Below are 12117 nucleotides of genomic sequence, written 5' to 3'. Positions count from 1 at the left end.
GGTCCATTTGATGACCATGGAAAGTTGTCGTTCCTCACGCGCCCTCGAACTTATAAGAGTAGGGCCTTATTATATGGCAAATTTCGTTAGATAAGAGTCATTGGGCAAAGGGGGGGGGGATCGGATGGAGAAGGGGTCCTCCTTTAACCGCGGACAGAAGCTATGGTGGCTATGGCGAGGAGGCCTGTTGTTTGTTTCCCGGCCGTCTCTCGGACGCGTATCGGTTCGGACTATAAACCGGAAAGAGGGCGGAAACGTTCGTTATCATATTTGTTCAGGAATGATCCAACGACGGGATGAATTAGTGTCTTCGGTAACAAAGGCCCAACATTTCCCCACCCCCTTTCCACCTATACTATTCCTCTCAAAGTCTGGCGACTATAATGTTGTTTCCTATTAGTAGTCGACTACATCATCTACGAAAGGCCAAATATCCCGTAGCTCTTCTAGACCATTTCGATCCAACACTGGGAAGAACTCGGTCTTTGCCTTTTACCTTAAGGTTGATCCGGTATACCTTTCAAGGGTTTTGATAGGAATGCGTAAAACTGGTCCATTAAGTTGACAAGGTTGGCAGCGTGGGCGAAGTTTATAGTTTAGGAATACCGAACACGAACCACTAATATTGCCTCCATCCAAGTATTCTCCGAATCAGTGTTAGTTTTGGATGGTGCCTTAAGCCTAAATGAGCTCCACTAACGTTGAACTTAGTCTGAACTGACTTTGAAAGGCCAGGCTTATTCTTTGCCAATGTTTACCCGAATGGTTTCCTCCAGATTTAACTTATTTAAAATTTTATACATCGTCCGACCATCACTGAATTTTAAATTTTTGGCAGGTTTAACCTTACCCTTTCAATTTACGTAAAACTTTCACCTTAGATGTTTAATTTTCAACCTTTCTCCCCTCCCCCCTCTCGCTCCCCGTTCTCTTCCGGTTTGCCTGTGAAAGAGCTAAAAATTCCGCTTTGATAGCTGCCAACCTTGTCGAGAAGTCTTCAGAATGACCAAGTAATATGACACTTATCGATTGAGGCTCTGCTTGCTTCCTTGCTATGTATAATTTAAGCAATTTTGGTACTAAAATATACGCGTACATTGGAAATTTGCAAGATAAATACTTAAAAGTTACTGACGTTTAACCGCACGCATGCACTTGAAAAAAATTTCTACCATCCCTATTATAGGTTTCGTATTGTGTATTCATCCGCGCATCAAATCTATCAATTTTCACGAGTACACTTGAACAACTGAGCATGTAGAATTATCAACCTTTACCCCCATGGTTCGATCTCACCAACCAATGTATGGGATTTTCTATGTGAAATACGATTTTTTCAGTAAGGTCACCACAAACTCCGCCAGTTTTAGAGTATATCCTGAAGTGCGATTCTTGAAGGGTGCCGTGCCATCAAATCGAATGAATTCCCTTTATCGATATGCCATAGATATCATATCATAACGCATTTCATATTTGTAAAACCGAATTTATTTTTTCACGTGCCTCTCTCAAGAGGTGTATTACTCTATCGGTCTTATCAAAGAATTTCTTTCTTCGCGCATCTGAGTGAGCCAGTTTCTCCCATTTGAAGTACGCGTTTCTCCATCTTCTCTGCATGGTGTATCGCGTAGACCAAGGGCTAGACTAGGGGTGTAGGGTACGTCATATTCTAGTGGTCCTCATGTATTTAAGGGCTATAGGGTAGTTTTTATTTGGGAGAGGCTCTCTCACGAAGTCTCGCGTGAATGCGTTATACCGCGTGATCCTTTGGCCCCCAACACCGTGACTGACGAGATTTCCCCTTCGCCCAAGGAATGATGGATAATTCTCACCGCTGTTACGAACCCGAAAGAAATCCCCCGAAAAACTTACAAGATCCTCAACATTATGTACGTAACTGAAGCCCCTAGATTGAAGTCATGACACGTTTATCGACATATCTACTCGTGATCACTTTTCGTTAGTTCAGCCTTTGGTGAAATTATAAGTACTACATTCTTACGTTTCCCTATGGTAATTATTGCTAGAATTATCCCAATTTTTGGGTGTGAAAACAGTCCACGACTATATTTATAGCCCATTTATTAAAAATTATATTACAACTCAGCTGCATACTTCAAATAACGGATTTCTGATGAATCAAGCAAGGGCCTCTGCTTGTAGTTTGCTTAAATTAAACTTTTAACGGCTAGAAGTTCTGTAATATCGCTAAGCAATTATTTCACGCTTTTGGCCCGCTACATGCACGTTACCAATTTTAACTATAAATTTTTACCACCAAGTAATACCTAAATACATTAAACTCCACTGACGTTTAAAATATATATACATGGAGCCTTTTTGTTAAGTAAAATCTGGGAGTGATCGAATAACTTTATCTGTTATTCCGATCACGCGCTCGTATAACCAAAATAAACAAGTTCGATCAAGGCGAATCGAAATATAATCGGGGACACGCTTTTTCTCTCTCTTTCTCTTTCTCTTTCTATTTTTTTTTTTAATGTTTGTACATCCGTTAGGCTGATAGTTCTTTTGTTCCTTACCTATTATAACCTCGGTAAATATCCTTTAAAAAAATATATCTAACCCCGCGTGTTTTTAGTTATAGGTATAGGACCCAGTTTGACCTTCTTTTAGTTCGAACTGTAAGCCACAATATAATAATATACTGAGGAATATACCAATCTCAACCATGCGTAGAATGTTTTCTAAATTGAGAATTTTTCTAATGTACTATAGTAATAGTTTGCAAAACTTATAATCCGATGAGTATTAGTTGAAGTAAAATGTTATTATTGAGCTTCAATAGTCAAGGTCTAATAATTTATATATTTCAAAGTCTTATGGGTAGATTTTTGGGTAAATTAACTATAGGGGATTGGTTTGTTGGTCGATTAGAGCCCTGGGTAAGGCTCAAAATATTTGATTATTAGCTATTATTTCAAAGTCCGAGACAGCTGAGTAATCTATAGTGATAGTGCAACACTATTATTTATTTTTTTTTCTAATCTCCGGTAGTCTTTGAAATGTCCGACTTAGATTAATGATATTTTTTTCGAGTTCCTTTTGTGTTCTACTGAATCCCCCTTAAAATTGGCATTCTATAATTTCCGAGAGAACCTTTTTTAGCTGCAGATCTAGCTTCTTATTACGTCCTTGTTATATCATTTTATTTTTTTTATCGGCTGAGTACACAAGGTATAATCAGCCCGAGTATATCATAATTCATACTGACCGCGGAAAGCCCTTATTTAAATGAAGCGTATATATATATTTGAGTAGATGTTTAACCAAAAAATAAAAAATAGAAACTTCCCTCCCTCGCCATTAAATAAATAATGATTAAAACTCGTCTCGTTAAAATCTGTGTGTTGACAAATAAATATTCAAAATGTAGGTTATTTTTATTTAAATAATGATATTTGTTAAAATTTAATATTGGGGGCGTTTTTAAATGTTATCTTCTCGATTATTAATGATTTGTTTAATTTTTTTTATTTGCAGAAATACAGGAAATAATATTTTGCGAATCAACGAATTTCATTATCAGTGTCACGCGAACAGTTTGCGTTGTATATTAACGGCTGCGAAGTTAAACGAATTAATCATCAACCAGCCCAGTTGTGGCAACGCCTTTATTGGATAAAACTCGTCTACCTTCAAGTGGAACTGTACAGTTTTTCACTATGATTAACAGCGGCATCGCGTTGGATTTGGTAAGTGTTAAGATTTGTTTTGTTATTATAGGCTTATATCTTGCGTAATTATGGTTAATTGATTCTGTGATTGGTAATTGGGGTGGTTTGTTAAAGTCGCTTTTATCCTTGGTTTGATATTGCAACGGGAAATTTAAAATATCACCTTCCATTTTGAATTGAAATTTATCCCAAATCAAATTATTCATTAATTGAACTGAACGACTTGTTCTCATCCTAACCAATTGTTGACCCATTGTGGCCATGCACCGCCGCTATATTATCACCGTGTAATGATGATTCTATTTCTAAGCTTGACACCCACGAGAAAAAAAGAAAATCCTCTCTGACAATGAAACAATAGAGCCCAATTTCAAAGTTTAGTAGGCGGTAAATTGGCCTATACTAGCTATATTAGGCTGCCACTTTTCTCTCTCTCTCTCGCCCTCTCAAAAAAAAAGAGAAAGTTTCTATCGCCTTTTTTAATGGCACTCACAAATAATTTATCCCCATCAAAATGGATCAAGCTCCGAGACTTTTCGTCTCTGGATTCGTTCTAGCTACAGAGGAGTTCTCTTTCGAGTAATTGAGCGAATTTTCGCTGCTTCTTGGTTCTGATGGACCATTTCGATCTAGAGAAGCGAGTCAGTTTGATCTTCACTTCCATCCCATCCCATCCCATCCCATGAAGGGTAGTTTCCTTTTAGTTTAAAAAGTATCTGGTGTAATTGCACTGGGATCTCAAATTGAAATGGCCTATTTCTTAAGCCTCGGCAAACTCGAGGAGGTTATTAATTATTTTTCTGCCGCCCTCCTCTCTCACTCTTAAGCTAGATTCCCACTCGACGGAAAACACGACGGAAACCCGGCAGAAAGGGGTTCGACCGAAAAATCTTTACGCCGAGCCCGACGGAATTACCGTTCTGTCGGGCGTAAGTTGTGTTCTATTTTTTCGGTCGTGTTCGGCGTTACGCCGGTGTCTCAGCCAATGAAATTATCCCACTGACAACGTCATAAATTTAAAGAGCGCACGCACACGCGAGATCGATTGATAGCCGCCATTTTCTTTGTGGTTGACCAAGGCTTATTGGAAACATACCATCAAGATAGAAAAATTAAACTTACGAAAGTAAAAAGAGATAAGATGTTAATAAGGAATTAAGACTTTACTGAGGAGGTTAGAAAATATCCCTTATTTTACGATCTAAGCGACTAGGGGACAAAGATACCAATTCAGAGTGTGAAATAGATGTTGTGGAAACAACTCAAATCTGTCACGTGACCCAAAAATATCTACCACCAAACTGAAAATTCAGTCGTAGTGTGAACGGTCTACCGCCGGACGCCGGCGTAAGTTAAAATTTCTACCGTTGGCTGTGTGATTTTCGCCGGGTTTTTTCGGTCGAGTGGGAATCTAGCTTTACTCTGAAACGTTAACGTTAAGGGAGCAACGAAATTCGCAACAGTTAACCGTGAAAATAAATTGAATAAACTCTTGGTCGCGCCACTTGTTATTGACAGCGGGCTACGTACGCGTCCGCGTCCTTTTCACGCGCCTTCTATCTATGCATGCACCCGTAATTTGCTAGTTTAGAATGTTACAATTGATTGGCATTCGAGTCCAGTCGTACGCGATTCACGCCCATGTACGTAATCGCGTATATACTGGGCGCTACCCCCTCCTCCTTTTCTAGCTAAATTGCTTTTAACAGTAGGTGGTCAAGAGAGAGGGAGAGAAAACGCGGGGCTATTTTCCTTCGCTATTATAAATCTAGAAAGTTGACCCCCGGCTAGCTAGCTACCTAAGTAATTAGTAGAGAATAATTTTAACCAAGTACCATGGTCTTTTTATGTTTTAACGTCGCTCGTATTGCGCCTCTCCTACAAAGACTTGCCCAAAGTTTCCTTGCAAGGCTCACGTAGATTTTTCACGTGTTGGGTTTTTGTAGATCGAGGGAATACGCGCTTGAAATCGTTGTTATGACCAATTTTACGTCGATTTTTCTTGACTTTGGTGCATTTTCCAACTATTTTAATTGGGGCCTAAATATTCGCCAAGTCTTAACACGTGGAAATCGAATCCAAAGCCAGATATGCCATGCAATTTTATTCATTCCAAAAGTGTACTATCTATTTCCGGTATTATCTTTGGCCTTCTTATACACTGGGTGTTGTTACCTAGCTTCGTTGATTAGTATTGATAACGAAATAAGGTCATCTGACACCGGTAACACACGTCCATATCGCAACTAGCATTAAGAATCTCTTTTTTCGAGATTGGGCCCTAAAAAGTGTCTACTATGGTAGAGGTCGCGGGTAGGGGTTGATGTTTCCGATGGTAATTAGACAATGACGGTAATAAAAGAGGTGAAAAATTCCATACGCATCATTGAATCTCATCATCAGTCAATCCGATGCTCATTAAGGGCCCCGCAATCTGCGAGAGATAAAAGAGAAACGTCCCGCGGCATGTAGACGACGACATTCATTCTCTAGTAGCACCTCAAATCGCTTTCATTGTCAGTGCATATACGCCAGAGTGCAAATTTCTAAAAGACCTTCCAAAGTCTTTATTTGACCTTCGTCGAATCATTTTTATGTCATTTTAATGCAAGAATTTTATTGCAAAGGTACCTCCACGCTGGTAGATGCGTTCTTACCCGAATTTTTGATTGAAATACATCTTGAATTAAATTTATATAAATTTAATGATTAAAACATGCTGACTATAAGTTGTATGTACGCTTTGGCCAGATACGACTGAAGAAATAACTCCCAGGGTCCCTTGAATGTTGCGCTTTGTATCTTGCGATATAACAAACTAAATAATAATGATTTAATATGGGGTGTAATTTTTATCCTTCTCGTTTAATTTCTCGCTTGAGAAAAAACATACGCCATATACGAGTTGATAAAAGTTAATGTCATTGAAATTCAATATACTCGATATGTTTTCACATTGATTTATATTGTCTTATTTCTATTAAGGGTGTATTATATATCTAAGAAAGAAAAACAATTACTGGGGAGCCCCCTGTTGAATTATAGAGTATCATTGCCGTTGTCGTATTATATCCATCGAGGAAAGAGGAGAGGATAAAATCAATGACGCGTTTGACGCTTTGGTTTAAAAATATCGCGTCTTGGTTATTTTTTGACGGAAGAGATTCAATCCGGATCGAATGATCCGCCGCGTGCTCCGAATATAAAATAGTTCAAGGAGTTATAATACCCTCCCTACCCAAGTGGTTTCACCGATCGAATTTCAAATGCTTTTAAGAACTGAATAATGTCAAATGTAATATCCACGATGGGCCTCATTCAGGAATAGTTTGTGCCTTCCATAAATTCTTTTTCTTTTAACGTTTATTAATTTTTGTCGTACTGAAACACGACAGTCTAGTTGCGACAGCCCTTTGAATACTTAAGATTTACCCCGCCCCAAACAAAGAACATTCGATGGAAAAAAATGTTAAAAATGTTTTATTTAATCTTTTAATCAAAATAACATAACATTGGATTGTCGTTAGCCAAAAAACAATATAATGATAATGAATCGATGTCTCTTCGTCAAATTTAAATTTGTATCGTTTGTTCGTTGCCGTCCTTTTTTTACTAAAGTGGGCATGCACGCTTGATCGGACAGTATCATTAAGGTATATAATATATTCGCCGGTGTTTTTTATACGGGAATGACTTTCTCTTGCGTATCAAAACTGTTTCGTATTTTAGAAATAAAATTAAATAATGAAAAAACTTTGCAAAAAAATGAAACCGATACATTTCTATATATCCAAATGCTTTACGTAAAGGTTTATGGCGACAATCAAAAAATCTCTACGCCCTTCCTGCTAATATAAAATTCGTTAGCCGTCATTCTGTGACGTTACTTAATCGATGGATGGTGCCGCGACGATATTTAAATATGGGAATTTTTTTTTTTATTTTCGTATATGGAAATTGTAGACTAAAAAGACTAAATAACGTATCTTTTATTTTTCATCGTATATTTTTTTTATACTTTAATTAAAGGGTTTCTTGTTGATATTCATTAAGAGGATAAAGTTGAAATGGCTGAAATGCTACACTAATGGGGGGAGGGGGAAGTAATATTATCAAGTTGGTTAAGGCGGTATAAAAGTCCCCCTAGAATTATTTAATTTTTTAAACAGTGATATAATTTTCAACGCGGGGGGATTCTATTGTTGTACGAATAGGTGAGCTTAATTTAATTACCATTGTCTTTTAGTTAATTACTTAAATTTAAGGGGACATTATTAGAACACTCCAATCTTACCTTGTTATGTTTGCCCTTTAGAAACAATTCTCCCTTGATTTAAAAAACAAGTCGGAATTTGAAAGGGTTCTAATTATTTTCCCAAAAACACGAACCATCAAAACCTTAAGCTTGTAAAGGGTTAAATTAATCCTCGTACTCGTTTCTATATATTCATTAACCCGGTCTAGACGATACATACATAGATACCGGAAGGATGATAAGAACTTTTCTCTCCTCGAGTCTCAATATTTCGCCCATTATGAACTGTGTAAGAATATACTACACATATATATTTTTTTACATTTATATTATATTAAACATGAGATTATTATATTTTTAAAAGATATACCCTTTCAAAATTTAAAAAACCGACTCTTATCTGATTCGAATATTAAGTTTTTACATTACATTACAGTACAAACACACAATGAAAAACCAGACCAAGTTTTTATATTAAAAGAATCGTCTTAGAAAAAATATTTAAAAAAAAACATGGCTAATTACATGTATTATAATTTCATACTAGCAGTTTTGGTATATACTAGAGTTTTGCGCCAACATTATGTTAGAAGCTCGTAACTTAACGTAAATTTGTTAATCCTATAAAGAGGTCTTCAAAGAACATTTAGCTTAATTACTCGGGCTCTGATTTGTGTAACCCCAAGTTTTTAGTATCCTTGGAAAGGGTGTTAATGGGGCTATAACATACTCGAAGGACATCCCCGCATGTCTTATAGAACCAAAGTTATGACCTTCCAAATTGGACGACTGAAATGGTAAACAGAGAAACATCTTCGTATTATGGGTGTCTCTGTTTATACGTTGTGTGTTGAACAATTAAGGAACTTTTCTCGTGAATTTATATAATACACGCTGCTGTACTAGACTTGGCCATTAAGGATGGTACAGCATGCTACGTATAATTATTCCTTTGAGGGCGATAATTTATCTGAAGAGGGATAAGCTCATCTATTAAAGCTCAGAGCGCTAGCGCCTTTTTGTTGCAAGGTACAAACGCTTCGAGCTATATAAGTTAAGTTCTGCAGTCTTAGCTGGGCTTTTAAGAGGTCGTGATTTGGCGATCATGACCTAGAACTAGTCCTCTCTATACGTGCCAAGGCCCTAAAAGTTTTCAGGGAATATTTTGACTCTTGTTTATGTTTTTTGTTTTTTTTATTATTTTGAGTTGGGTATACGTGACCCGCGATTTAATCAATTTTAATATAAATATACGAAGGGAATTTTATTTTGGGATTTATTTCTCCAGTAAACAATTCGAATTTACCGGAGAATTTATTTTGCGTTGGACCTTATGGCATTGTGGAACTGTAAATATTTTTGTTAATTTTATATTCCGTTCAGTGGTCTAGAAATAATAGTGAAAGGATAAAGTTAACAAAAGTTTGTAACGCGCCTCTAGCTCAGCACACAATTTATGCAGACGACGCTAAGAGTCTCGTGTACCGGGTTAAGATAATACAGAAAGCGTTTGCGCATTCTATATACTCAACTGGAAAAGGAGATCTGCGCGAACTACGATGAAAATGCATACGCGCAGACAGGAACATCAAAAAGGTTTCCTTAATTAAATAGAACTCTTTCAAGCAGTTAACGACTACCCTTCATCCTTATTTATCTTAAATTTGTTGTTGTTCTGGGTTTGTCTACACAAACACACAGTGTACTTCAGTGTCAATGGTCTAGCTCGCTTAGGGCATACCTTCTGGTATCGTAATTTAACATTTTCAAATTATGGTTTCTTCCCGAAGCTCGGGTACGACCAAAACGCGGCTTTGTGTTAAATTATAATATAAACAAAGAAGTCTTAGTGTTTTCTGTGCGCGGAGCTGAATTCATTCGGCGCTCGGCTTTATTATTCCTCTCTCGCGGTGGCGTTTTCCAATTATTAAAATATTGTCCATTGTTCGTCGCTTCGTACCCCTCGGGGAGTTTTTAAAATCTTTAATTCCTCTTTCTCATTTCCCCTTTCAAAAGTTTACTGATGAGGATTAAAACGTTGCCAGAACGAGAAGTTGGAAAATCCTTTTCAAACTTGTAATTTGTTTCATTAGCTTTTGAACGAATCACCTCGCCGCCACTTTTGCCTTTTGCCACAGTCAGATAATGACGAGGGACGCGGCGTTAATTACCGGAGAGAACAAGACGCGCCACGACAGGCGTAAAAATTAATGCGCCATTTCAATCCAGACTCGGCGCTACTCTGTTCCCCCGCCTTTCATCTTCGCTTTTCAAGACATAATGTTATGTGTCTTTCGGTTAATATTTTACATAATTTCTAATTTTAACTGGTGGAAGTTATACTCGAAGTAGCTGCGAGCTCTCGATGATTTGCCTCATATTTTGACGATGCCTTTGACAATATAAGACTCCCTACTTTTACCGCATTCACGAAATGGGATTTTTTTTCTTCCGATTTCTTTCTCGTAAGAAAATCATTTCCATCTCGTCTCATCCTAAACTGGGAAAACATTTTTATTTTTCCCGCTTTAAAATTCGCCAAGCATCGTCGACCCGGGCAAAAAGCGTCTGCCCAGGGGCGTCTGATTCATGATTTTTCGTAAGCTATACGCACCCCCCATTTCAACCCTAGTTTTCTAAACTATCAATGTTACTCCTAGTTCTGTCTACCAAAAAATGCGAAGTGGATTAACAGTGAAATATAAATATTCCTTTACTTCAACGGTTTATACTGGAATTCGAGCTCGTTGCGAATCATCTTTTAAAAGCTACCTGAATGAGAGTTTGATCTTTTGACATTACACGATAGGGACGGTAGATATCATGGTTCAAGTGGGGAATGTGATAACTTCGGGTTAGTTAATGTTTTGGTTATTTAAACTTGCACTCCATCAGACATTTACCTTTTTCCAAGGCATTTTGAGCGCGATTACGTTGGAGAAGTCCCCCCCCAGTTTTCACCCCGCAGTGCGCCGTAGAGTGCAGGCTGGTTGTTCCAGCATAGAGCGAGCTTTAGATGTGTAGTTTTTCGTCGTGTTTTAATTTCCAAATTCTCATTCTACCCCCCACCCTTTTTTTCCGCCTGGGGTTGGGTTAGTTGGTTCCCGGTCTGGGTTTCTGTTGGTCTATCGAATTCTGAAGCTTAAAACCCCTGCTAAGATCTTCCTCTCTTTTAGAATTGTTTTTACGTCTGGATTGAAAAAAAAGGAAACATGACTTTAGACTTTGAGAAACATTTGCTCTTGGTGCTGCTGCGAAGAATTTTCAAAGATGGTAGGACAACTGCGCCCATATCGTAATGTTCTATTAAAAGTTCTAAATTTGAAGTAAATACTTGGATAAGGAATGCAATTACCATCTTTGGTACCGTCATGTTTGTACGTCTTTATGATCTGTACAAAGTAAGAACTGTACACTTTATGATATGGGTTTTTGTTTCTACCTCTGCATGCGCGTGCCGAAAAAAAAATGACGAAATGCTTAAAAATGTTAATTGCGTACTCGATATATGTTTTAAGGGAGGGCAAAACGTGTTTTCTTTCGCAGACTTCGATTAGTCAATGGGATACAATTATGTTTTTATTATAACGTAGTAAACTCTTTATTTTTATACTATTTTTAAATTTTAAAAACCTGGAGGCTTGAAATACTAAAAATTCTTTATTCGTTTGAGGTGAAGAGCTTTTGCGTCAATTTTAGATACATGTTTAAAATATATACATATGCAAATTTTTGCACAGGGCCAGTTTTAAAATATATACGATTTAACCCCAATTTTTAAAGTTTTAATTTTTTTTTTATCTACTAACAAAAAAGCTTGTCAAACGAGCAAGTTTTCTGGAAAATGTCGCATTGTATCGTTAGTTTTTATATTATTATTATCTGAATTTCTAGGCGAGCCTGGGCTGTATACTGGTACGATTCGACCCCTCGCTTGCATTTTTGCTTTTTTACAACACGGTATATAGTGGGTGTAGAAGTAACTGCCCGGGCTAGCTGATGTATCCATTGTGCGAGCTAGATCTTTTCGTTATATCCCGCACCATTAAAAAACCCGGTTTTTTGGCTAAAAAATGGGGCCTGCTTTAAGAATAAAGGGGTTGCGTTCGCTCTTGCTTCTTCAGTACCTTCAGATTGCATTTTCAAAATCATCAAAATATACTA

The 12117-nt window shown here is 37.4% G+C and overlaps 1 protein-coding gene across 6 annotated transcripts in view; it reads left to right on the top strand.

The window, feature by feature from the left end:
* Positions 1–12117, top strand: part of Reph (Regulator of eph expression) — a 312486-nt gene that overhangs the window by 175513 nt on the left and 124856 nt on the right. For all 6 annotated transcript variants that reach the window (XM_089841098.1, XM_089841079.1, XM_089841088.1 and 3 more), the window contains one exon: positions 3505–3716. In XM_089841098.1, the coding sequence (XP_089697224.1) occupies positions 3687–3716 (30 nt within the window). In that variant the 5' untranslated portion in view covers positions 3505–3686. The remainder of the gene's footprint in view (positions 1–3504; positions 3717–12117) is intronic.

This window comes from Phalangium opilio, unplaced genomic scaffold (genome assembly GCF_054372755.1).
Source record: "Phalangium opilio isolate 3A_F unplaced genomic scaffold, DU_Popi_V2 ptg000003l_1, whole genome shotgun sequence".
Taxonomy (NCBI): Eukaryota; Metazoa; Arthropoda; class Arachnida; order Opiliones; family Phalangiidae; genus Phalangium; species Phalangium opilio.
Note: the sequence above shows the minus strand (reverse complement) of the source record. Positions and strands in the feature narration are given on the sequence as shown.